Source organism: Microcaecilia unicolor, chromosome 10, assembly GCF_901765095.1.
Source record: "Microcaecilia unicolor chromosome 10, aMicUni1.1, whole genome shotgun sequence".
In the NCBI taxonomy this organism is placed as follows: domain Eukaryota; kingdom Metazoa; phylum Chordata; class Amphibia; order Gymnophiona; family Siphonopidae; genus Microcaecilia; species Microcaecilia unicolor.
Window position 1 is genome coordinate 116,169,800 of NC_044040.1, and position 26,844 is coordinate 116,196,643.

General features: G+C 46.4%; 2 protein-coding genes across 8 annotated transcripts in view; one reads left to right on the forward strand and one right to left on the reverse strand.

Moving 5' to 3' along the window:
* Positions 1–15,721, reverse strand: part of FBXO45 (F-box protein 45) — a 62,857-nt gene extending 47,136 nt beyond the window's left edge. The window contains exon 1 of the mRNA XM_030215720.1: positions 15,455–15,721. Within this exon, the coding sequence (XP_030071580.1) occupies positions 15,455–15,697 (243 nt within the window). The 5' untranslated portion in view covers positions 15,698–15,721. The remainder of the gene's footprint in view (positions 1–15,454) is intronic.
* Positions 15,706–26,844, forward strand: part of WDR53 (WD repeat domain 53) — a 73,048-nt gene continuing 61,909 nt past the window's right edge. Inside the window, exon 1 of one of the 7 annotated variants that reach the window (XM_030215716.1) lies at positions 15,706–15,765. Coding sequence is in view for 1 of the 7 variants with exons in the window: in XM_030215717.1 (XP_030071577.1) it covers positions 16,203–16,217 (15 nt within the window). In the remaining 6 variants the exon portion in view is untranslated. Of the gene's footprint in view, positions 15,903–16,066; positions 16,218–26,844 lie in introns of those variants that run through there. The other 6 variants (XM_030215715.1, XM_030215712.1, XM_030215718.1 and 3 more) reach the window with 6 other exon arrangements.

The following is a 26,844-nucleotide window of genomic DNA, read 5'->3' on the forward strand; positions in this document are numbered from 1 at the left end:
CTTGATCCGTAACTCCTAACGCGGAACCTTGCAAGACGTAGCTATAATTCGGGTTCCTCTTACCCACATGCATCACTTTGCACTTGTCAACATTGAACTTCATCTGCCACTTGCACGCCCATTCTCCCAGTCTCGCAAGGTCCTCCTGTAATCGTTCACATTCCTCCTGCGACTTGACGACCCTGAATAATTTTGTGTCATCGGCGAATTTAATTACCTCACTAGTTATTCCCATCTCTAGGTCATTTATAAATACATTAAAAAGCAACGGACCCAGCACAGACCCCTGCGGGACCCCACTAACTACCCTCCTCCACTGAGAATACTGGCCACGCAATCCTACTCTCTGCTTCCTATCTTTCAACCAGTTCTTAATCCATAATAATACCCTACCTCCGATTCCATGACTCTGCAATTTCTTCAGGAGTCTTTCGTGCGGCACTTTGTCAAACGCCTTCTGAAAATCCAGATATACAATATTAACCGGCTCCCCATTGTCCACATGTTTGCTTACCCCCTCAAAAAAATGCATTAGATTGGTGAGGCAAGACTTCCCTTCACTAAATCCGTGCTGACTTTGTCTCATCAGTCCATGTTTTTGTATATGCTCTGCAATTTTATTCTTAATAATAGCCTCCACCATCTTGCCCGGCACCGACGTCAGACTCACCGGTCTATAATTTCCCGGATCTCCTCTGGAACCTTTCTTAAAAATCGGAGTAACATTGGCTACCCTCCAGTCTTCCGGTATTACACTCGATTTTAGGGACAGATTGCATATTTCTAACAGTAGCTCCGCAAGTTCATTTTTTAGTTCTATTAATACTCTGGGATGAATACCATCAGGTCCCGGTGATTTACTACTCTTCAGCTTGCTGAACTGACCCATTACATCCTCCAAGGTTACAGAGAATTTGTTTAGTTTCTCCGACTCCCCCGCTTCAAATATTCTTTCCGGCACCGGTGTCCCCCCCAAATCCTCCTCGGTGAAGACCGAAGCAAAGAATTCATTTAATTTCTCCGCTACGGCTTTGTCCTCCTTGATCGCCCCTTTAACACCATTTTCGTCCAGCGGCCCAACCGACTCTTTGGCCGGTTTCCTGCTTTTAATGTATCTAAAAAATTTTTTACTATGTATTTTTGCTTCCAACGCTAATTTTTTCTCAAAGTCCTTTTTTGCCCTCCTTATCTCCGCTTTGCATTTGGCTTGGCATTCCTTATGATCTATCCTGTTACTTTCAGTTGGTTCTCTTCTCCACTTTCTGAAGGATTGTTTTTTGGCTCTAATGATTTCCTTTATCTTACTGTTTAGCCACGCCGGCTGACGTTTAGTCTTTTTTCCCTTTTTTCTAATACGTGGAATATATTTGTCCTGAACCTCCAGGATGGTGTTTTTAAACAGCATCCACGCCTGATGCAAGTTTTTTACTCTGCGAGCTGCTCCTTTCAGTCTTTTTTTCACCATTTTTCTCATTTTGTCGTAATCACCTTTTCTATAGTTAAACGCTAGCGTACTTGATTTCCTAGTTTCACTTCCTTCAATGCCAATATCAAAACCGATCATATTATGATCACTGTTATCAAGCGGCCCTCGTATCGTTACCCCCTGCACTAGATCATGAGCACCACTAAGGACTAAGTCTAGTATTTTTCCTTCTCTTGTCGGCTCCTGAACTAGCTGTTCCATGAAGCTGTCCTTGATTTCATCAAGAAATCTTATGTCCCTTGCGTGTACAGATGTTACATTAACCCAGTCTATATGCGGGTAATTGAAATCCCCCATTATTATTGTGTTGCCCAGTTTGTTTGCGTCCCTGATTTCCTTTAACATTTCCGCATCCGTCTGTTCGTCCTGGCCAGGCGGACGGTAGTACACTCCTATCACTATCCTTTTCCCCTTTGCACATGGAATTTCAATCCACATTGATTCCAAGGAGTGTTTTGCTTCCTGCAGAATTTTCAATCTATTTGATTCAAGGCTCTCGTTAATATACAATGCTACCCCTCCACCAATCCGATTCACCCTATCACTACGATATAATTTGTACCCCAGTATGACAGTGTCCCACTGGTTATCCTCCTTCCACCAGGTCTCAGAGATGCCTATTATATCTAATTTTTCATTTAGTGCAATATATTCTAACTCCCCCATCTTATTTCTTAGGCTCCTGGTTCATCTTTGCCTTCCTTATTAGCGCTTTGCATTTGACTTGACATTCCTTATGCTCTTTCTTATTATTTTCAGTTGGGTCCTTCTTCCATTTTCTAAAGGATTTTCTTTTTGCTCTAACAGCTTCCTTCACCTCACTTTTTAACCATGTCGGCTGCCATTTGGTCTTCCTGCCTCCTTTTTTAATATACAGAATATATTTGGCCTGGGCTTTCAGGATGGTATTTTTGAACAGCATCCATGCCTGATGTAAATTTTTGACCCTCACAGATGCTCCTCTAAGTTTTTTTTCACCGTTCTTCTTATTTTATCATAGTCTCCTTTTTGAAAGTTAAACGCTAACATATTGGATTTTCTGTGTATACTTACTCCAAAGCTAATATCAAATCTGATCATATTATGATCACTGTTATTAAGCAGCCCCATCACCTTTACCTCCCGCACCAGATCATGCGATCCAGTAAGGACTAGGTCTAGAATTTTTCCTTCTCTTGTCGGCTCCTGTACCAGCTGCTCCATAAAGCAATCCTCGATTTTGTCCCTAGCACAACCTGATGTTACATTTACCCAGTCAATATCGGGGTAATTGAAATCACCCATTATTATTGTGTTGCTCAGTTTGTTAGCTTCCCTAGTTTCTGATAACATTTCTACATTCGTCTGTTCATCCTGGCCAGGTGGACGGTAGTATAATTCTATAATTATCCTTTTCCCCTTTACACATGGAATTTCAAACCACAGGGATTCCAAGATGTCTTTTTTTCTGTAGAATTTTCAATCTATTTGATTCAAAGCCCTCCTTAACATACAATGCTACCCCTCCACCAATTCGATCCACCCTATCACTATGATATAATTTGTACCCCGGTATGACAGTGATCCACTGGTTATCCTCCTTCCATCAGGTCTCAGAGATGCCTATTATATCTAATTTTTCATTTAGTGCAATATATTTCTAACTCTCCCATCTTATTTCTTAGGTTTCTGGCATTCGCATAGACACTTCAAACTATGCCTGTTCATATTTACAACAAGGACATCTGATCTACTAGGGTCTCTTTTGTAACCTCACTATCGGGATACCCTATCTTCCCTGTTTGGGTGATATCTTTGAAAGATACCTTATCACCGAACCAAGCGCTTCTGAGCAATTGTCAGCCTTCCCCCCATTTCTAGTTTAAAACCTGCTCTATCTCCTTTTTAAATGCCGATGCCAGCAGCCTGGTTCCACCCAGATTAAGGTGGAGCCCATGCTTTTGGAATAGGCTCCCCCTTCCCCAGAATGTTGCCCAGTTCCTAACAAATCTAAAGCCCCCCTCCCTGCACCATCGCCTCATCCACCCATTGAGACTACAGAGCTTTGCCTGTCCCTTGGGCTCTGCGCGTGGAACAGGTAGCACTTCAGAAAATGCTACCCTAGAGGTTCTGGATTTGAGCTTTCTACCTAAGGACCTAAATTTAGCTTCTAGAACCTCTCTCCCACATTTTCCTATGTCATTGGTATCCACGTGTACCAAGACAGCTGGCTCTTCCCCAGCACTATCTAAAATCCTATCTAGGTGACGCATAAAGTCCACCACCTTCGCAGCAGGCAGGCAAGTCACCAGGCGATCCTCATGTCCACCAGCCACCCAGCTATCTACATGCCTAATAATTGAATCACCTACTACAACAGCTGTCCTAACCCTTTCCACCTGCGCAGTAGCTCCTGGAGACACATCCTCGGTGCGAGAGGATATTGCATTCCCTGGTGTGCTGGTCCTGTCTACAGGATTACTTCCAGCATCACCAGGGTGATGCTGTCCTTTTAGGAGGCCTCCCTCCTCCAAGGCAGCACAGGGGCTGCTAGACTGGAGGTGGGACTTCTCTACAACGTCCCTGTAGGCCTCCTCTATGTACCTCTGTCTCCCTCAGCTGCTCCAAGTCTGCTACTCTAGCCTCAAGAGAACGGACTCGTTCTCTGAGAGGTAGGAGCTCTTTGCATCGAGCACACACAAATGACATCTCACCAAATGGGAGATAATCATACATGTGACACTCAATGGAAAAGGCTGGATAGCACCCCTCTCGCTGCTGGACTACTGTCTGCATCTTAATATTATAAACATGTTAAATTAAAACTTAAGGCACTAGGGATATCAGATGAATAGAATGATCTTTTGACTGTTGTAATTTATAATTTATTTAGGGTTTGCAACTTAGAAACTAATTAAATATAAATCAGACTAATGAAAAATGAAAATTACCCTCTTTTTGTCTTAATTAGAATTGACTACAAATGAAGAGTTCGGATAGGGGTGGGCGGGAGTTTGGGGAGGGTCTGCGGGAATAGAGCCCCCTCCCTTCCTCTACCCACCCAGATGCATGATCTGCGGAGATTTTGGCCCACTCCTCGAAAAAGAGGGAAAGTCTTCCTCCGATGACAGGAAACGAGGAGGGGGCCGGCGCACCATCGAGAGGGTCGCCCCTGAACTCCAGGCCTTGAACCGGCAGCTGCGGAACGTTTCTCCGAGCGAAAGGAGTTTCTCTGCTGAAAGCGGGCACGAGAAGTGAACCCAGCAGCACGCCCCGGGCGGTACCTTCTAGCGTCACAGAAGTGAGGTCTGTAAGAGGAGCGGACCGCCTGGCCCTTAGAGGAAGGCTTCGGCCTATCTTCGGGCAAGCGCTGAGGTTTGGAATCCCCCAGGCCTTTAACAATGTTTTCCAGCTCCTCACCAAACAGGAGAAGGCCTTGAAAGGGCAACTTCACCAACCTTTGCTTAGAGGCCATGTCCGCCGCCCAATGTCCTAGCCAAAGAGTGCGGCGAGCCGCCACTGCTACAGCCATTTGTTTAGCCGAAGCTCTGACCATATCATAAAGGGCGTTAGCCAAAAAGGACAAGGCCGACTCCATCCGCGGAGCCACTTCAGATAAGGTCTCCGCTCCATCACCGGGCTATTCCACTGCCTGCTGTAACCAAGCCAGGCAGGCTGTAGCAGCATAACAACTGCATGCAGACGCCCGAAAAGTGAGACCTGCCAAATCAAAGGACCGCTTCAGAGTTGAATCAAGCCTGCGGTCTTGAATATCCTTCAGGGCAACACCTCCTTCAACAGGGAGGGTAGTTCTCTTTGTCACAGCCGTGACCAGGGCATCCACTTTAGGCATTGCAAAGCGAGCCAAATGTTCCTCACTCAGAGGGTATAATTGCCCCATAGCCCTGGCAACCTTCAAAGGTCCCTCGGGGTCAGCCCACTGAGCCGAAATAAGCTCTTGGATGGAGTCATGCAAAGGAAAGGCTCGAGCAGGCTTTCTAGTACTAGCCTTCCTTGGATTAACAGAGGAGGCTGTGCCACTCCTAGGATCTTCAATCGAGAGGGCTTGTAAGACATCTGAAATAAGCGCTGGCAGCTCCTCGCGGTGGAAAATCCTCACCGCAGACGGATCATCAAGCTCCTGTGGCAATTCTGCACCCGACTCTGGCTCCTCAGCCCAAGAAGTTCTGCCAGACCCCTCAGAATCCTCATAGCCCAACCACGGGGGGGAAAAGGGGGGTGCGGAACACTCAGAAGGGGTATTAGCCCTTCTGCGTTTATCAGGAGGATAAGAAACAGGCAAAGCCAACTCCAAAAGGCCAGGATCCATCGGGGGGGGGGGGGGGGGGGGGGGGCAGGCAGAGGGTCCGAAGATCCCTGTGGAAGATTTCTTTTAAGCATGTATGCCCTATGCAGCATTAAAACAAAATCAGGTGAGAAAACCGCTCCCTGACCGCCCGGATCCTGCCCAGGGCTATCAGCTCTATTATTAGCCTCACTCAGAGGACCCCCCCCCCCCCCCCCGGATTCAGGGCTCTCCGTTGCAACGGAGGCTGCGCCATGTGGAAAATCCAAAATGGCATCCGCTGCCAGCTCAGAGCGCGAAAGATCACCGCTCGCCATGCTAGGGCCGGCTCTACCGTCTGTACAGCACGAATTACAGAGCCCCGCTGCTCATTTGCGCTTGCCACATTTAGAACAGCGCTTTACAGTCTCCGCAGCCATCACCGAAAACGGCGGTAAAATTCAAAAATGGCGGTTCGCCCCAAAATCGTCCCGATCGCGGGCCCACCCCGGAGGAGTCAGAAAACACTCTTACCTCACTAGACCGAGTATCACAGCTCCGGTCCTGCAGAAGAATCTCAAGAAAAACCTCTTTTCCAAGATCGCTGCGCTAAAGCGTGACGCGACTTTAATTATTATTTTTTTTTTAACGCTGTGAGGAAAGCAGAGGCAAAAGAGGTAAATAAAATCACTCAGGAGGCTCAGATGAGTGGGAAAGGCAGGGAAAGGCGAACCAATGTGCCTGCATCCACTGAGTAGGAAAGGCCAGGGAAAAGCAAGCTAATATGTCAACATCCACGGGGGCATGGGTAAGGCAGGGAAAGGGCTAACCTATGTGCCTTCAAAGTGAAGCTGCTATAGCCTCTAACACCCCGGCTAACAACTGGCAAGCCAGGAGCCACCCCCAGGCAGATTTTTGATGGAGCTCGAAGAAGCTGCAGCCACCCTGCTTGGGGAGATAGAGAATACTGAAGAGGCAGTGGAGCTGGCTGGCCACGAGGCACTGTGAAAAGTTGAGTGCTCTCTATCTCCCCCTGCTGGTTGATGGACACAACCCATACGTAATGGCTTCATCTGCTTGATGACAAGGAATCAGCTATAGTAGGTAGGGCCATACCCATGGGGGCTTTCAGTCTGATATAGGCATGCTCAGGCAGTGCAGACAGTGACTTTTCTATATCAGTACCTAGGCCCCCAAATTCCATTGTAGAATACTAGTGTAAACCTGCATGGGCACACCTATGTATGCCAAGTTAATTGGAGGCATAAATGTTTGAGCCTAAGTGTGGTGAGCAATGCATATAAAATAAAGGTACATACCTGTAGCAGGTATTCTCCGAGGACAGCAGGCCGATTGTTCTCACAATTGGGTCGTCGTCCGCGACGGCCCAGGAGACCGTGAAACTTGCAAAGCAAACAAAAAAAGTCTCAAGAACGCTCCGTCGTGCGTGCCAAACACACCGCGCATGGGCGAACGGCTTCCCGCCCACGACATGAACGTACCCTACTCAGTTTAATAAAAAGCAAGATAGAGAACTGGAACAACTCCAAAGGGGAGGAGGGTGGGTTTGTGAGAACAACCAGCCTGCTGTCCTCGGAGAATACCAACTACAGGTATGTATCTTCACTTTCTCCGAGGACAAGCAGGCTGCTTGTTCTCACAATTGGGGTATCCCTAACCCCCAGGCTCACTCAAAACAATGAACATTGGTCAATTAGGCCTCACAACGGCGAGGACATAACATAGATTGACCTAAAAAGAAACACAACTAAGTGAGAGTGCAGCCTGGAACAGAACATAAAAGGGCCTAGGATGGTGGAGTTGGATTCTAAACCCTGAACAGATTCTGCCACAACGACTGCCCAAACCGACTGCCGCATCGGGTATCCTGCTGAAGGCAGTAGTGAGATGTGAATGTGTGGACTGATGACCACGTTGCAGCCTTGCAAATCTCCTCAATGGACGCTGACTTCTAGTAAGCCACTAACACAGCCATAGCTCTAACATTGTGAGCTGTGACATGGCCCTCCAGAGTCAGCCCAGCTTGAGCATAAGTGAAGGAAATGCAATCCGCTAGCCAATTAGAGATTGTGCGTTTTCTTATGGCGACTCCCCTCCTGTTGGGATCAAAGGAATCAAACAACTACTACTACTTAACATTTCTAGAGCGCTACTAGGGTTACGCAGCGCTGTACAGTTTAACGAAAAAGGACAGTCCCTGCTCCAAGGAGCTTACAATCTAAAGGACGAAATGTCAAGTTGGGGCAGTCTAGATTTCTTGAATAGAGGTATAGTGGTTAGGTGCCGAAGGCGACATTGAAGAGGTGGCTTTGAGTAAGGATTTGAAGATGGGCAGGGAGGGGGCCTGGCGTATGGACTCAGGGAGTATATTCCAAGCATAGGGTGAGGCGAGGCAGAAAGGGTGGAGCCTGGAGTTGGCGGTGGTGGAGAAGGGTACTGAAAGGAGGGATTTGTCTTGAGAGAGGAGGTTATGGGTAGGAACGTAAGGGGAGATGAGGGTAGAGAGGTAAAGAGGGGCTGCAGATCGAGTGCATTTGTAGGTTAGTAGGAGAAGCTTGAACTGTATGCGGTACTTGATCGGAAGCCAGTGAAGTGATTTGAGGAGAGGGGTGATATGAGTATATCGGTCCAGGCGGAAGATAAGACATGCAGCAGAGTTCTGAACGGACTGAAGGGGGGATAGATGGCAAAGTGGGAGGCCAGTGAGGAGTAGGTTGCAGTAGTCAAGGCGAGAGGTAATGAGAGAGTGGATGAGAGTTCGGGTGGTGTGCTCAGACAGGAAAGGGCGAATTTTGCTAATGTTATAGAGGAAGAGGCGACAGGTCTTGGCTATCTGCTGGATATGCACAGAGAAGGAGAGGGAGGAGTCGAAGATGATTCCGAGGTTGCGGGCAGATGAGACGGGGACGATGAGGGTGTTATCAACTGAGATAGAGAGTGGAAGGAGAGGGGAAGTGGGCCATGTCTTGGCCATGTTCAGTTTCAGGTGGCGGTTGGACATCCAGGCAGCAATGGGCAGCAAATCTATAGGGCTTTGTCCACGCCATGTAAAAGGCTTATGCTCTCTTGCAGTCCAAGGTGTGCAACTTGTCCTCACCAGGGCGGGTATGTGGACGGGGGGAAAATGTTGGCAAGACAACTGACTGGTTAAGATGGAACTCCGACACCACCTTCGGCAAGAACTTAGGGTGAGTGCGGAGGACTACTCTGTTATGATGAAACTTGATATAAGGTGCATGCACTACCAGGGCTTGGAGCTCACTGACTCTACGAGCTGACGTAACAGCTACCAAAAAAAATGACCTTCCAGGTCAAGTACTTCAGATGGCAGGACTTCAGTGGCTCAAAAGGAGCTCTCATCAGCTGGGTGAGAACGATGTTGAGATCCCATGACACTGGTGGAGGTTTAACAGGGGGCTTTGACAAAAGCAAACCTCTCATGAAGCGAACAACTAAAGGTTGTCCAGAGATAAGCTTGCCCTCTACACATTGATGATAAACACTAATTGCACTAAGGTGAACTCTTACGGAATTGGTCTTGAGACCAGATTCCGACAAGTGTAGAAGGTATTCAAGCAGGGTCCATGTAGGACAAGAAAAAGGATCTAGGGCCTTGTTATCACACTAGATGGCAAACCTCCTCCATTTGAAAGAATAACACTTTTTTGTGGAATCTTTCCTGGAAGCAAGCAGGACTCGGGAGACACCCTGCGAAAGACCTAAGGAGGCAACTTCTAAGCTCTCAACATCCAGGCTGTGAAAGCCAGAGACCGGAGGTTGGGATGTAGAAGCGACCCCTTGTTCTGGGTGATGAGGGACGGAGATTACTCCAATCTCCACGGTTCCTCAGAGGACAACTCCAGAAGAAGAGGGAACCAAATCTGACGAGGCCAAAAGGGCGCAATCAGAATCATGGTTCCACGGTCTTGCTTGAGTTTCAGTAAAGTCTTCCCTACTAGAGGTATGGGAGGATATGCATACAGAAGGCCTGTCCCCCAATGCAGGAGAAAGGCATCCGACGCTAGTCTGTCGTGGGCCTGAAGTCTGGAACAGAATTGAGGTACTTTGTGATTGATGAGTGGCAAAAAGATCCACCGAGGGGGTGCCTCACGCTCGGAAGATGTTGTGTACAACGCCAATGTTGAGCGACCACTCGTGAGATTGCATGATCCTGCTCAATCTGTCGGCCAGACTGTTGTTTACACCTGCCAGATACGTGGCTTGGAGAAACATGCTGTGGTGGTGAGCCCAAAGCCACATCCTGACGGCTTCCTGACACAGAGGACAAGATCCAGTGCCCCCCCTGCTTATTGGTGTAATACACTGCAACCTGATTGTCTGTCTGAATTAAAATGATTTGGTTGAACAGCCGATCTCTGAAAGCCTTGAGAGCATTCCAGATCGCTCGTAATTCCAGGAGGTTGATCTGAAGACCCTTTTCTTGAAAGGACCAAACTCCTTGAAGGTGAAGCCCATCTACGTGAGCTCCCCACCCCAGGAAGAATGTATCCGTCAACAGCACTTTTTGCGGCTGAGGAATTTGGAATGGACGTCCCAAGGTCAAATTGGATCGAATGGTCCACCACTGAAGGGAAGTGCAAAAGTCAGTGGAGAGATGGATCACATCCTCTAGACCCCCATGTGGCCTGACACCACTGGGAAGCTAGGGTCCATTGAGCTGATCTCATATGTAGGAGTGCCATGGGAGTTACATGAACTGTGGAAGCCATGTGCCCTAAAAGTCTCAACAGCATGTGCCCTAAAAGTCTCAACAGCTGCCGAGCTGTGATCTGTTGAGACGCTCGAGCCAAGGACACCAGGGACAGAAGATTGTCTGCCCTCACCTGGGGAAGATAAGCTCGAGACATGAGTGTGTCCAACAGAGCTCCAATAAACTCCAATTTCTGTACCGGGACAAGGTGGGACTTTAGGTAATTGATTACAAATCCCAGTATCTCCAGCAGTCAAATAGTCATCCGCATGGACTGTAGAGCCCCTGCCTCCGAGGTGCTCCACCAGCCAATCGTCGAGATAAGGGAACACATGCACTCCCAGTCTACGTAGCGATGCTGCGACAACTGCCAGGCACTTTGTGAAGACCCTGGGCGCAGACGTGAGGCCAAAGGGCAGTACACAGTACTGAAAGTGCCGAGTTCCCAACCGAAATCGAAGACACTTCCTGTGAGCTGGGAGTATCGAGATGGGGGTATAGGCGTCCTTTAAGTCCAGAGAGCATAGCCAATTGTTTTCCTGAATCATGGGAAGAAGGGTGCCTAGGGAAACCATCCTGAACTTTTCTCGGACAAGGAATTTGTTCAGGGCCCTTAGATCTAGTATGGGACATACCCCTCGTTTTCTTTTGCACAAGGAAGTACCTGGAATAGAATCCCAGCTCTTCTTCCCCTGGTGGAACAGGTTCGGCCGTATTGGCCTAAGTTAGAAGGGCGGAGAGTTCCTCTGCGAGTACCTGCTTGTGCTGGGAGCTGAAGGACTGAGCTCCAGGTGGGCAACTTGGAGGTCTGGATTCCAGATTGAGAGTGTATCCTAACCAGACTATTTGAAGAACCCACCTGTCGGAGGTTATAAGAGGCCACCTTTGGTGAAAAAATATCAACCTCCCCCCGACTGGCAAGACGTCCGGCACGGACACATTTTGCGAGCCTATGCTGTACTGGAGCCAGTCAAAAGCCCGTCCTTTGCTTTTGCTGGGGAGCCCTAGGGGCCTTAGGCGCACGCCGTTGACGGGAACGAGCGTGCTGGGACTGAGCCTGGGTAGGCTGCCGAGAAGCAGGAGTGTACCTACGCCTATTATAGGAATAGGGGGCACTCCTCCTCCCTCCAAAAACCCTCCTGGATGAGGAGGTGGTAGCAGAAGACGCCCAGCGGGAGAGAGAATCCATAGCATCATGTTGCTTTTTGATCTGATCAACCATGTCCTCTACTTTTTCTCCAAAAAGATTACCCCCCCCCCCCCCCGGCAAGGAACATCCGCCATCCGCTGCTGGGTCTTATGATCCAGGTCAGAGACACGCAGCCATGAGAGTCTGCGCATCACTATACATTGAGCAGCTACTCGGGTGCCACATCAAAAGTGTCATAAGTGCCCCTGGCCATGAATTTGCGACACGCTTTCTGCTGCCTGACCACCTGGTGAAAAGGTTCGGCAAGCTCCGGAGGAAGTGCTTCAACCAAACTAAACAGTTGCCTCACTGAGTTCCGCAAGTGGATGCTCGTGTAGACCTGGTAAGTTTGGATCTTGGCAGCGAGCATAGCAGCCTGATACATTTTTCTCCCAAAAGAATCCAAGGTCCTAGACTCTCTGCTTGGGTGCGCCGAGGCATAGTCTCTAGTACTCTTGGCTCTTCTGAGAGCAGAGTCCACCACCATGGAAATGTGAGGAAGTTGGCCCTTCACCATTACAGGCTCTCCATGGACTCTGTACTGGGACTCGAATTTTTTGGGGCCCACTGGGTTAGAAAGAGGGAACGACCAATTTCGCATAAGCACTTCCCTGAGCGTATTATACAAGGGGGCCGTTGCAACCTCAGCAGGCGGAGGATAATCCAAGACCTCGAGCATCTCAACCCTGGGCTCGTCCACAACCTCCATAGGGAATGGAATGTCCTTACACATTTCCTGAACAAAAGATGAGAAAAAGACTCTCAGGTGGAGACATTATTTCAATTGGCGGAGTAGGATCAGATGGATCCCCATATGACTCTTCCTCCGAAAAGTATCTGGGGTCTTCCTCCTCTTCCCACCAGCGCTCCTCATCGGTATCGGACAAAAGCTCTGTAAGAGCAGCCCGAACCCGAGCCTGTCTCGACATCGAGGAATGACGACCTCGTGGGAGATGTCGAGAAGTCGACCCCTGCCTGGACTCCGGCAAAGCTTCCTCCACCGACGTCGAGGGGGAATCAACCCGGGTGGCAGCCGATACCGCAATCGGCACCGAGGACAGGGACCTCACCACAGGCGATGGCCCAGACGCCGCTTCCGCAGTCGGTACAGAAGGCGCAAGCACCCGACACCGAAGCAGATTGGCGCAGCAATCCCTCCAGTAGCTCTGGAAGAAGGGCTCTGATGTGCTCGTCGAGAGCTTCCGTCGGAAACGGCTGGGGGGCTGGTGCAGGAGTCGGTGGCAGAATCTGAGGGGGCTCGAGAGCCAGTACCAGGCTGCCAGATGACCAACGCATCGGCACTTCTTGTATGGAGGGTGAGCGGTCCTCCCGGCGCCGACGCTTCTTGGGTGCTGACTCGCTCGGCTCCCCGGTACCGTGCATGGAAGGAGAACGATGACGGTGCTTCTTAGCCTTCGCTCGACGCCCGTCATTGAGACTCCTCAGTACCGAAGAGGAGGACGTGGAATCTTCACACCTCCTCGGGGTCGAGTCCGACGAAGGTCGGTCCCGGGGGGCCTGCATAGCAGTAGGCCTTGAGATAGGTGGAGACCCACTCGATGCCTCGCTGCTCCCAGCGCGATGGGGTCTTTCGGCAGTCATTACCTGAACTCTCGATGTCGCTGCTTCCCTTGATGTTGCCGACATCGAAGGACCGGACCGATCCACAAACAGCTTCTCACGTTGAGCCTCCCGAGACACTTGGGGTCCGTTTCTTCATTAAAGGGCACGGCTTACAGCCAGCTGGCAAATGCTCGGGCCCAAGGCACTGGAGACACCATGCGTGGGGGTTGGTACCCGAGATGGTCCGGTTGCAGCGAGTACAACGCTTGAAGCCGCTGGGAGCCCTCGATGACATGGACGGAAAAACAGCGGCAGCGAAATTAAAAGACTCGATTGTGCTAAAAAACAGGCACAAAAAAGGAAGAAAAGACCCGACCGAGTAGCAAGGCGGCTGCGATGAAAAAGAAAGAAAAACTTGAAGAAGTGACTAAATCTAAGAATTTAGATGGAAAATAACTATGTTTGTTTTAAAATTTTTGTTTAAAGTAATGAAGCAAAAAAAGGAAAAAAAGGGGAAGCGGTAGACGCTGAAAAACAGTCTCCTGAGCCGAAAAAACTTGACAGAGTTCGAGATTCGCGTCTGACAAGATTGCGGACAAAAAGAAACTGAGTAGGGCACGTTGACATCGCGGGTGGGAAGTCGTTCGCACATGCACGGTGTGTTCGGCCCACGCGATGGAGCGTTCTCGAGACTTCTGTTTGTTTTGCAAGTTTCCCGGTCTTCTGGGCTGTTGCGGATGACGAGCCAATTGTGAAAACAAGCAGCCTGCTTGTCCTCGGAGAACTGATGGTATTCTACATTGAGCACATATGTGGGAGACACACTCATGTCCCACCCACATGAACACCCCCTTGCACTTAAGCACCCTAGGCGCTATTCTCTAAGGATGCGTATGTGCATAACTGCTAATTAACTCTGCATTTAAGCACTCAAAGCCCATGTAAGTGTAGGCGCTCAGTTATAGAACTGCCCTTCATGTTTGTATCTGGGTCAACAGAGGGTGAAATGAATTGTCTAATGTCACAAGGTGCATCAGTTGGTGAAAAGGATTCAAACCACAGCCTTCCAGGCTCTCAGCTCAATGCTCTAACCATTACGTTAGCTGAATGAAATTCAAGAGCAACAGATAGTCTAGGCATGAAAACAACCCATTCATTGCTGGAAAAATTATATGTGAATGCTTGCCAGTGAGGAAGTAAAATTAAAGCCAGAAACCATGTAGAGTCTACATGATAGCAGCAGGATGACAAAATGGAGAGACAGTCTAAATCACCATGGTTAAAACTTTATATGACATACAGGCCTCGTGTGGGGAAGGGCACCGCCATTTTTCATGATGGCAAAGGAGAAGTGAGAGTACCTGGGGGAGGAGTTAGGCAGGTGGGGGGTGCACTAGATACCAGGAATTGTTATTATTTTCTGAATTAGAGGGGAAGGGAAAGGAGGGTACTGCCAGACACCAGGAAGTGGGTTTTTGAATGAAAAAGAGTGATTGCAGGTACCTGGAGGTAAATAGGGGAGTGCCACTAGACACCAGAGATTATATTTTTTGAAGTTGGGCAGGGGAGTGTCGCTTGATATCAGGGAGTGGTATGTTTCTGGGTGGGGGGTTAGAGGTACCTGGAGAGGGGGACAGGTGGGTGAGGGATGTCACTATACACCAGGAATTGTTTTGGGGCCCTTGGATTGGGAAGTGGGAGAAGGCCTACCTGTGGCAGTTGTAGACCTACTTGAGTCGTTTACTGTGCCTCTACCATAAGACTTTCTGCAGTGACCTCTGGGAGACTTAACTTGCCATGAAACACTAAAAGGCACAATTCTTAAGCGTCAATAATAATGTAAATTGCTTCGTATTGTTTCTGTGGTGCATACTGCTGAATATTGTCAAACGTTTTGATAAGAATCATGTAGCAGGGATGAGGACAGTTACATGGTCCTGGAAGGCCTGTAAATTTGCCAACATAATATACCAATTAAAGAACATCCCAGATAGGACTGCTTCATTCCACTAAAGATGACACCTCACAGCTCAGGGGTACAATGCAGTGTTTTACGAGATACCCTCTCTTAAGGATATTCAGATTCTACTTGTATAGTGCGCTATTCCACTGCTATTTCCAACTTCCACCCACCTTGGTCTCCAGCTCAACTCATAACTGATGCTACGCTTGTTTCACCTTACTAAAGAGGAGGCTGAAGAGCCGCCGATTATCCTTTACCTTAGCCTTATAGGTGGGCACGTTGCAGAGGATGTCGGTACGCAAAGCCTCTTCGGCCAGCGTGCGGCCGCACAGGATCCGCCACACGTCGCTGTTCTCGTCGGCGTGCAGGCAGCGGTACCAATGCTTGCAGACTAAGGCGCAACTGCGAAGCTCCGCAAGCTCCAAATAAGAAAATACCAACTCCAGCACGCGAGCTGGCAAACGACCTGAAACCTGCGGAGGGGCAGTTGCCCCAGCCATCTCCCACACACTCCTCTACCTATACCGACAAGCACCCACCACCCGGCTACGCAGTCACTCACTAGCCGGTAAGAGAACAGAGAAGGGGAGAAACAAAGCCAGGAACGGAACGTTTGCGCAAGCGCAGACCAATTGCATATGTAGTTTGCCTAAGTGGAAACGACAGCTGAAGAGCGAACACACATCACAAAAGCAATTTTTTTTAGTAAGTATAAAGCAGGTAACAACAGGACTGAATTACAGTGATGCATTTTATCTGGAAGCGAGAATATGATTATTTGTTGCAAAGAAGGGCCTCCAAGAATTTAGTTTTAACATGTTAGTTTTTTATATAGGTATCAATAGTAGAGAAAAGGCATCCGCCATATTTGTTGAGGGCACGTCGTCGTGGATTCACGGGCGTTGACCAGAGCACGCAACGCAACCCAGAAAATGTTGAATGGTTAAAGCCGAAAAAGACTTGTGTTTTTGCGAGTCTTTTCGCTGGTGATGGTGTATCAAGCTGATGGGTGTGTTTTCGGTGAGCTAAAGATTTTGGACGTGGCTAGACTAGGGTTATTATACTGTAATGTCGATGTGGATGGAAGGAGGTTTGGGGTGTATGGCGAAGCTGTATTAATCTCTGAGCGTTAGAGGCATGTTTTTCTCTTCACAAATCTTCCATGTGTTTATTTTTGGAGCTTCTCGATTAGTTTGCGCAGTCTTGGGCGCTGTTGATTTCTGATTATCACACCACATTACATGCTAGTGATAATGTTGCAGGAATTACCACTATTGTTAGCAGAATCTGTGGTACTTCAGGAGTCAAACACCACACACCAGAATGAGAGAGGTCTTCTTTATTTGCCAGCAAACAAAGTAGGACATCAGCTCTAGCTCTCTCTGTGTCCTGTCCTTCTGTGTCTCTTCTTCTGAGCTCTCTCTGTGTCTCCTGTCTTCTCCTGTCTGTTGTCTCTCTCGTCTCAGCTCCTTCTCTTCTAATGTAAGCTGCTTCTGCTCTCAGTTATATAGGGTCCTACACCCTTCTAGTCCCCCTTTCTCACCAGATGGTAAAGAATAGATTGATTACCCTGTCTTGAACTAATTATCTCTACACATTTACTTAAAAATATCAGTTACATAGGTTTGAGATATTTCCTAAACTGACCTATGACCTGGGGCCTCTCAAACTAGACAATGTGGCACCTATCTCCTGCATTTTATTATTATTAAATTCCCAGCTAACTTCATAACTTAGGTTCATTGAGGGGCTAAGGGGCCAGTCTTGCTTAATGGCACACAGACATGGTTTATTATTACTTTCAGAAGACCAGTCCTACACTTAGTTATAATCCATCAAGGAGAAGAGAGTTGACTTGTCCTGACCTCTTTCACCTAGCTAGGACTGTGGATAATTCAAACCAGATGATGACCTCTTAAACTGCAGACAAATCTCACTTGAAAAGTCAGACACTGATGTAACACTGAATTGAAAAGATATTTTACATAGAAATAGAACTTATTAATTAAACAGAATAAAACATATTCTAAAATAAGCAGAAATCAGAATTCCTTATAAGACAAAATCTAAATCATCTAGAATTATTTAAACCTACACTATCTCCTTCTAAACAGCGTTCAGTCTAATCCTTTAAACTGCCTGCGAAACTGTCCAGTATGCCTTGCTCATAATGGCATCCAGCTGTGGTATATTTATTATGAACAATCCATCACTCAAAAAGGGACAAAGAAAGTTTCATTTCTCACTGACCTTTCTAACCTCTAGTCTAGCAAAAGCTAGACTTCTGAGCAATTAAACCCAGATGGCATTCTTCCACTTGCAGGACTGAACCAAACTTAAAATTAATATGATTTCTCTGCCCAGGCTGCCTCAATAAGAGCGAGAATTATATGTTCTCGTGTATGTTGGTTATCCTGTTTATCTGGGACTGCAGAAAACCCTTAATTACTAACAATAGAGAATCTGTTTTTTTTTTTTTTTTTTAAATTTTGGGTGGTCCTTGATATGGCTTCTATGTAGATCTTGTATGAGTCCCCATCCGTTTTGTTTTCTCAGTAGGCGGTGTATTAGAGTTCTTTAGGGCCTGATTTTAATGTACTGTCTTTTCACAGATAAGGTTGTAGCTCTTTAAGGCCCGATACTCGAAAGTAAACGCCATTAATATTGTACTATTGCTGCATTTACCTGCGCAGAATGTTCCCAGGCCTGGCGCTTGGGAGCAAACGAGTTAGCAAACAAAAATTGCGTGTTAATGTAGTCTTGTTAAGTGAGGCCACGTTGTATTCCTCCCCAGTGTTCAAAGAGTGCCTGAAACAAAATTGCTTTACCACTGCAAGAAATAACTCCAGGTCGGAGCAGGTGTTGGAAGAGAGGATTTCTCATGATCCTTTCAGCAAATCAGCAGAAAAGCACTTAAACGCTGGTCTTGTGAAACAGCAGACCCAAGTGAAAGCACACGCATTGTCGAGGCTAAAAAAAAAAAAAATTTATATAATACGTAACAGCTCACCTCCAGCTTTCCCTTCCCTCTGTGTCCCGCCCTCGTCATGGGTTGCCAGATTTCAATTTTGTTTCCGACCCAAACCAGCCCAAAACCGCACCCCGCCACTGCCATCATTAACCCCGCCCCCAACATCATCAACCTTGTCCCTGACATCGTTAACCCCGCCTCCTGCGGGTCAAAAGTAGACAAAACAACCGCAACCAGACGAAGAAAAAAACCGCCCTAGAAAAATCAAAAGCTGCCCAAAAAACCGCAACCCGCAGTGGTCAAAAAATTCCCGCAGCGGGTTGCAGAAAACCGCCCAGTTGGGCGGAAAAACCGCCCATCTGGCATCTGCGCCTCGTGGAAAGACAAAATGACCTCAGAGGAGGGCGGGACACTGCGACCTGAGGTAAGATGAATGGCTTAAAGGCAGGATGGCAGGAAGGACAGTCACTGGCCATGGGTGGGAGGGGAGGATCGCTGGACATGGAGGGGAGGCCAGGGCAGAGGAGAATCGCTGGACATGGAGGGGAGGCCAGAATCGCGGGACACGCAGGGGAGGGAAGAATCGCTGGGGGGGGATAGAGGGGAAAGAGGAGAAATCTCTTAGATGAGAGCCTTCCTTGGTCTTTGTTGCTTGTACCTGAATATAACTCAAATTGAGCTACTATTGAAAGAGATGTGAACAAAATCCAAATAAAATTTAAAATGTCCAAAGTGAAAACGCACATTGGTGTCTTTTTTTTTTTTTTTTTTTTTTACGTCTAAATATAAGCGTCCAAGCTAAAAAAAAAAAAAATGCTTATATTTAGGCTGTAGAAAATGGATGTCTATGTGTGGTTCACCTTTGGCTTTTGCCATTCGCATGCGCACAGGAGCCAAGCTTACCACGGAACTCTTCACATGCTCCACGCAGAATCCTGCCAAACTCCCTAGTGCTAGTGATCTAGGTTTCATCGTTCATGATACATTGAAACCCTCTGCTCAGAGTATGGTGGCAGCTAAGAAAGCAAATAGAATGTTGGGTATTATTAGGAAAGGAATGGAAAACAAAAATGAGGACATTATAATGCTTTTGCATTGCTCCATGGTGTGACTGCACCTCGAATATTGTGTTCAGTTCTGCTCACCGCATCTCAAAAAAGATATAGTGGAATTAGAGAAGGTACAGAGAAGGGCGACTAAAATGATAAAGGGGATGGGTTGACTTTCCTATGAGGAAAGGCTAAAGCGGCTAGGGCTCTTCAGCTTGGAGAAAAGACGGCTGAGGGGAGATATGAGAGAGGTCTATAAAATGGTGAGTGAAGTGGAACGGGTAGACATGAATCGCTTGTTTACTCATTCCAAAAGGGGTGGTTCAATTTTTATTATTTAGCATGAAGAAACCAGCTGAAAGCACATCAACATGACTTAAGTCCGCACCCAGTGTATGCAAAACGTTCCTGCTTTTTCAACATAGGAGCACAGCGTCCCTCTTTTTCCAAGCGCAATCCTATGTTGAATAAAGCAGTACCTACTTAATGATTCAGCACTGATCTGAAACTCTTTCTTGTGGACATGGCCAACTCTCAAGTGTTGCTGTGAAAATCAGTGGACACAGGTGACAGAATTTGAAGTGTTGCTTTGTCACCTATTTACAGTGAGTAAAACAATTTATAAGCTGAGGATTTAACTCTAGGTATATTCTTGAAGGAGTGGAAGAACCTGATGTTTCATCAGTCCCAGAAAGGAGGGTTAATTGCAGATGGCATTTCTGCTTCAATGAAACGAAGAGAGGCACAATTATTAGGGCTTAATATTCAAAACTATTTAACTGGACAGTTATGGCTCCTGGCCGGTTAAATAGTGTTTTATTGTCTAACCACAAATATTCATCGGGAGATAACTGGCTCTCTCTATATCGTGTGACTTAGCCGATCTGGCACTGAATATCTGAGGCACAATTATTAGGACTTAATATTCAAAGCTATTTAACTGGTCAGATATGGCTCCTGGCTGGTTAAGTAGTGTTTTATTGTCTAACCACATCGGGAGATAACCGGCTATCTCTATATCGTGTGACTTAGCCGATTTGGCACTGAATACCTATGTCTAACCAGCTATGTTTAGCAGTTAAAATAGGCTGCATACTTGGTATGTCTCTTTTCATTTTTCTGATAAACGTTTATGAAAAAAACTTGATATCATTGTGAGTAAATTCATTTGGAACTCTAGGAACCCTCGTATAGCCTTGGCCAAACTAAATTTCCCTGATTTTAGATCTTATCCTTTGGCATTTCAAGCTTCACAGGCAATTAAATGGTTTGATTCTTCACAAGACCAACCTAGATGGTTATTTTTGAGAAGAACTACTTGAACCTGTTCCATTATACCTCCTAACTACTATGAATAAGCGCTTTCCTACCCACCTAATTTTTTTTTTATAGTTAAATCAGCAAAACTCCTAAAAGAATTATTAAGTCCTAATCGCAAATGAAAAACCCAATAGAGATATCTCTGTGGGGAGGTGGTCTTACCAGAAATCCTGAAACTGGTGGATCTTCTTATCTTGCCCTTTCCGTTCGGCAAGAGTCGTGAGCCTTCTTGTGGGGAGTAGTGGTGCTGACGCCATCAGGCATCGTGGGAGAGACACCCGCACACGTCCTCTGGGGCTTTGAGCCCCATAAGGATCCGGTGCTCATTCAGCAGTTTGGTGGTGGCCTTACCAGAAGTACTGAAGCTGGTGGATCTTCTCTTGCCTTTTCATTTCGGCAAGAGTTGTTACTCCCGATGGGGAGTAGCAGTGCTAATACCATCAGGCACTGTGGGAGACACCCGCACATATCATTGGCCAAACACCTACATAAGTAATGCCATACTGGGAAAAGACCAAGGGTCCATTGAGCCCAGCATCCTGTCCACGACAGCGGCCAATCCAGGCCAAGGGCACCTGGCAAGCTTCCCAAACGTACAAACATTCTATACATGTTATTCCTGGAATTGTGGATTTTTCCCAAGTCCATGTAGTAGTGGTTTATAGACTTGTCCTTTAGGAAACTGTCTAACCCCTTTTTAAACTCTGTCAAGCTAACCACCTTCACCACGTTCTCCGGCAATGAATGCCAGAGTTTAATTATACTTTGGGTGAAGAAATATTTTCTCTGATTTTGTTTTAAATTTACTACACTGTAGTTTCATCGCATGCCCCCTAGTCCTAGTATTTTTGGAAAGCGTGAACAGACGCTTCACATCCACCTGTTCCACTCCATTCATTATTTTATATACCTCTATCATGTCTCCCCTCAGCCGTCTCTTCTCCAAGCTGAAAAGCCCTAACCTCCTTAGTCTTTCTTCATAGGGAAGTCGTCCCATCCCTGCTATCATTTTAGTCGCCTTTCGCTTCACCTTTTACAATTCTGCTATATCTTTCTTGAGATGCGGCGACCAGAATTGAACACAGTACTCACGGTGCGGTCGCACCATGGAGCGATATAACGGCATTATGACATCCTCACACCTGTTTTCCATACCTTTCCTAATAATACCCAACATTCTATTTGCTTTCCTAGCTGCAGCAGCACACTGAGCAGAAGGTTTCAGTGTATTATCGACAATGACACCCAGATCCCTTTCTTGGTCCGTAACTCCTAACGTGGAGCCTTGCATGACGTAGCTGTAATTCGGGTTCTTTTTTCCCACATGCATCACCTTGCACTTGCTCACATTAAACGTCATCTGCCATTTAGCTGCTCAGTCTCGTAAGGTCCTTCTGTAATTTTTCACAATCCAATATAACAGTACTTAAAAGATCACCTCATTGCCACACCAAAGCTACCCCCAGACCACCCTTGGAAACTATAGGACTGATGAATGCCAGATCAGCCTCAAAGAAATCCTCAGTGATCCATGATGTCATACATGAACAGCATCTTGACATCCTAGGAATACATGAAACCTGGCTAGATGAAAGTGGGGGTTTAACACTGGCTGAACTATGCCCAGCTGGTTTCAACATCAACCAAGACCAGGAAGACGGGGTGGAGGGGTAGCAGCCTTGATTCGGGATACAATCAAGTTGTACAGAATCTGTCCCCCAGCTAAATGAATCAGAATCTCTTTTAATCCAACTTGAAAAGGAGAAACCACTCTGGCTGCTCATGGTATACCGAGCACCTCATAACACATTATCTGTGTAAGGACTCCTAGACCTAATTACTCTAGGCAGGTGATCATGGGAGATTTCAATCTACACATCGAAACCCCAGATACCACCACAGCTGCCTTTCTGACTGTGATGACAGCACTAGGATTCACACAGTTGATCAATTCTCCAACCCACGAAAAGGGTCACATACTAGACCTGGTATTCTACAAAGGGGTCAACATCCCAGAATTCTGGGATGAAAATATTGAAATAACATCTCTATTGTGGTCAGACCATTTTCTAATTAAATTTTCCCTAAGTGACCACCTGAATCAAAAGCACCTCCCAGAGTCTGGAAGTAGATCAGAGATAAAAAAAAAAAAGCTGACTGTTGAGAATTTCTTAGGGCCTTGAACTTATCCACATGTGGGTGAAAAGACTACATTGTCAGAACAGGATTTGGAATACACACTTAGCCAAGACCAAACAGCACCACTAAAAAAGGTCTTATGCCCCACTAACAACACTCACTTTGGTTTTCTCCAGAACTTTAGATCCTTAAACGCGAAGGATGGAAACTGGGAAGGAGATGGAGATGGTGTAAATATGTCCTGGATGAAGACAGTCTAAACTGTAAGAAGCACATGACAAAGTATTGCCAAGCCTTAACAGCAACCAAAAAAACAATACTTCTCTCAATGCATTGTACAGGCTACCAATTCAACCAAGCAGTTGTTCAGTATAGTAAACAACCTACTGCAACCCCCACAACAGAACTAGCCTGCCTAGTCTAAACTTGCACCACTTAAAACAAAAACTCAAAATAAAAAACATCCAAGACCCTGGTTCAACGATGCACTATTGCACATGAAAAAACTATGTAGGAGACTAGAAAGAAAATGGGCCAAAATAGAAATAAACAGACACATGGAGCAAAGCTATATGAGCGTACAAACATAACATAAAGAAAACCAAAGTAAAATATTACAACGCCTACACGAATCCAGAACAGACTAATATGAAAAAAATATTCAAACTCATGAACAACCTACTGAAAACAGAAGACATACCGGTATCAACTGAAACACCACCAACTACAGATGAGCTAGCCCAATACTTTGAACAAAAAATAGCAAAGACAAGGGCTAACCGATCCTATATGACTGGGAAGCCAATGACACCTACACCATGGCATACAGAATCTGATCCGCATTCGAACCACCCAAACTGAGTACAGTAGAAGCACTACTGACAAAATACACGTATGTGAAATGCCTACTAGACAAATGCCACAATCACATGCAGAAACACCCACCAGATTGGTTCATTGAATTCATCACCAAACATATCGTATACATGCTATCAGGACACTTCACAAAAGATAAAGGCAAAATCATTCTCTCACCAATCCTCAAGAACACAAATAACAAGATCAGTTACCTCGACTTCTCTTCGCCACACTAAACTCTCTCCTCAAGGTGTCTCCACCCCCAACTCCTCCCTCACTATCTCCCCAGACCCTAGCTGAGTTCTTCCACGACAAGGTTCAGAAGATAAACCTCGAATTCTCTACCAAACCACCCCCACCTCTCCCTCCCCTTGTCCATTCTCCTATTTCCTCAACCCTTCCGTCATTTTCCTCCTTTCCTGAAGTCACTGATGAAGAAACATCACATCTCTCCTCCTCAAAACGAACTACCTGTTCCTCTGATCCCATTCCTACCCACCTTCTTAACACCATCGCTCCTACTCTCACCCCCTTTATCTGTCATATCCTCAATCTCTCTCTTTCCACTGCGACCGTTCCTGATGCCTTCAAACATGCTGTGGTCACACTGTTCCTGAAGAAGCCTTCACTTGACCCTACCTGTCCTTCCAACTATCGACCCTTCTCCCCTTCCTTTCCAAATTACTTGAATGCGCTGTTCACCGCCTCTGCCTTGACTTTCTCTTTTTTTTTTTTTTTTAATTTGTAAAGTTTATTGAACAAACCATATAAAAATTACATTACAATATCTCATCCTAAATTCTACCTCCATCATTCCCTCATCTGAACCTCAGGATACAGTCATATAAACATTAAAGAATGTCCCTCTTATGCCTCCTCCATTTTCTCCCACCCCATGTTCACCCCTCTCCCCCCCACCCTTACAGGTCTTTCCCCAATATTCGATCAAAGTGTTTCCATTCTTCAGCCTCTGAGTTGAACCTCCCCCGCCTTTTATCTGTCAATTCTTCCATCACTATTAATCCCCTGATCTTTCCAATCCAATTTTGCACTGTGGGTCCCTTGTCTTGCTTCCAAAACGCAGCTACTATGGATTTTGCTGCTGCTAGGCCTATCCTCTTGATCCTTTGTTCCTATTTCACTCCTCTCTGGTTCCCCCACCCCAATAAACACCATTTCGGGTCACATGGGAATGGAGTGTCCAGGGCCTCTGTCAATAGCCCTGTAACATCCTCCCAAAATTTCTGTATTGGCACACATTCCCACCATACATGATAAAAAGTGCCCTTTTCCTCATTACACCGCCAGCATATATCAGAGGCACCAGGGAACATTGCTTTCACTTTCTCCGGCGTATAGTACCATCTGTTCAGTATTTTATAAGCATTCTCTTTAAGTAGTACACCTAAGGAGGCCTTTTTGACCTCTCTACATATTCTTCCCCATTCAGAGTCCGTCAGTTCTTGCTTCAAATCCCTCTCCCAAGCCTTCATATACTGATGTTTTACAAATTGTGACCCCCTTATATGATCATATAGCCTAGAGATTCCCTTCCCCCATAGATCGATCTTCCCCCATATGTCTTCCATCTTTTCCTTTTCTACTAATTTATCTTTAACCCACCTAGTGGATATTATATAGTGCTCTACCTGCATATAGAGAAAAAAATATCCGCCAGAAGGCGGAGAACTCTAGACGCCCCACGGACAACAAACACCCCAATAAACACCATTTCCTTAGCGTCCCTCCGGACCGGACCAGGATTGGACTGATGGGTTGTGCTCGCCTACCAGCAGGTGGAGACTGAGAAAAAAACTCTGACTCTAGAGAGCCAATAGGAGCCCTGGCCATGTGACCTTAGCCTCAGTATTTTCTCAGTCTCCCAGCAGGTAGGAAGTGAGCCCATTAGTCTCTCTCCTTTTCTCTTTAGATATTACAGATATTTGTGATAATTCTTCTGTGCCTGGAATCTTATTTAGAGGCTTGACAGGGTTTCCTTTCTCTTCTTTCTTTGACAGCCTCGGGGGTGTTAAACTCGGGTGTCTCGAGTCCACCCCCCTTCCTCCCCATCTCCCTGGCTTAGCAGGGAAGGGCCGTCCCTTTCTCTGGAAAGGTGTACCGTCTTTGGGAGAGGCAGCCACTTTTAAGAGGTAGCTGCTTTAAAAGAATTAAATCAAATAAAAGGAAATTCAAAGAAGCAGCCTTTCTTTCCCCAGACTTCTAACGAGCAGGCAGCTCCAGTGTTTTATTATGACTGAGGAGTTATAAAAAAAAAAAAAAAAAACACAGAAGAAAATAATTCAGTGTCTGTGACTTTAAACAGCGATTTTTCTCGTCAGATTTAATTTCCTCCATTTTCTTGCGTTTTGGCGGCGGCAGTTTAAACAAATGAAAAAAAAAAAAAAAAGGTGCGAACCGCGTAAGCGCGGCCACCTGTTTTTTCCGATATGGCTTAAAAGTTCAAACAGCTGCTGTCGGTCAGCGTCGCGCAGTTCACGCAGCCGGAACGTGTAAATTTTGCTCTCCCTTCAAGGTTTCTTCGGGTCCGGTGCTGCCTCCGGTTTTTTCGGGGCCTTTTTCGCCGGCTGTTGTTTCTTCACTGTTCCACTGGGCTCCGCTTGTTCGGAGGTGTCGGGCGCGCTGTCGACGATCGCCACGGGGCCAGTGGTGCGAACGGTGGCCATTTTGTTTCTCCCTCCGTCTTATCAGTCGGGGATCTCTCTGCTGAAGGTAAGGCTGCAGTTCATAGAGCAGTTCGGCTCCAAAATGTGTACACTTTTGTATGTGCTGAACGGCGTATTCTAAAATGCTCTTCACATCAGCAGGCAATATTTGGTTGAAAGGGGGCTCCTTTCATATATGGATATATAACAAGCTTTTCTTGTTTTAAATTTCTATGTATCACGGGGCTGTTAACACTAGTTTTTTCTGGTGCTCAGTCATTTTTTCATTGCCTGGTGGAAAATCTACATCTTATCATAATATCATAATTCATTTCAAGCATTTTCGTCAATAGCTGTAGTATTATACAGTGTTTTAAGAACTTTAGAAACTTTCTCTATAGGCATAGAGTAAATTTCTGTCTTTCTCATTCCCTGGTGAATAGGACTACATTGTCTAAGAGTCAATTGATTGGTACTTTGCAATTCTGACCATAATATCTTAGTTCCTTTCAAGCATTTTACTCCATGCCTATGATGTTATATAGTGTTTTAAGAACTTAGCAGACAATCACTCTCAATGGCTGTAGTGTTATACCGTGTTTTCTTTTTCAGACTTTAAGAAGCCTTCTCTAGAGGCATACAGTTTA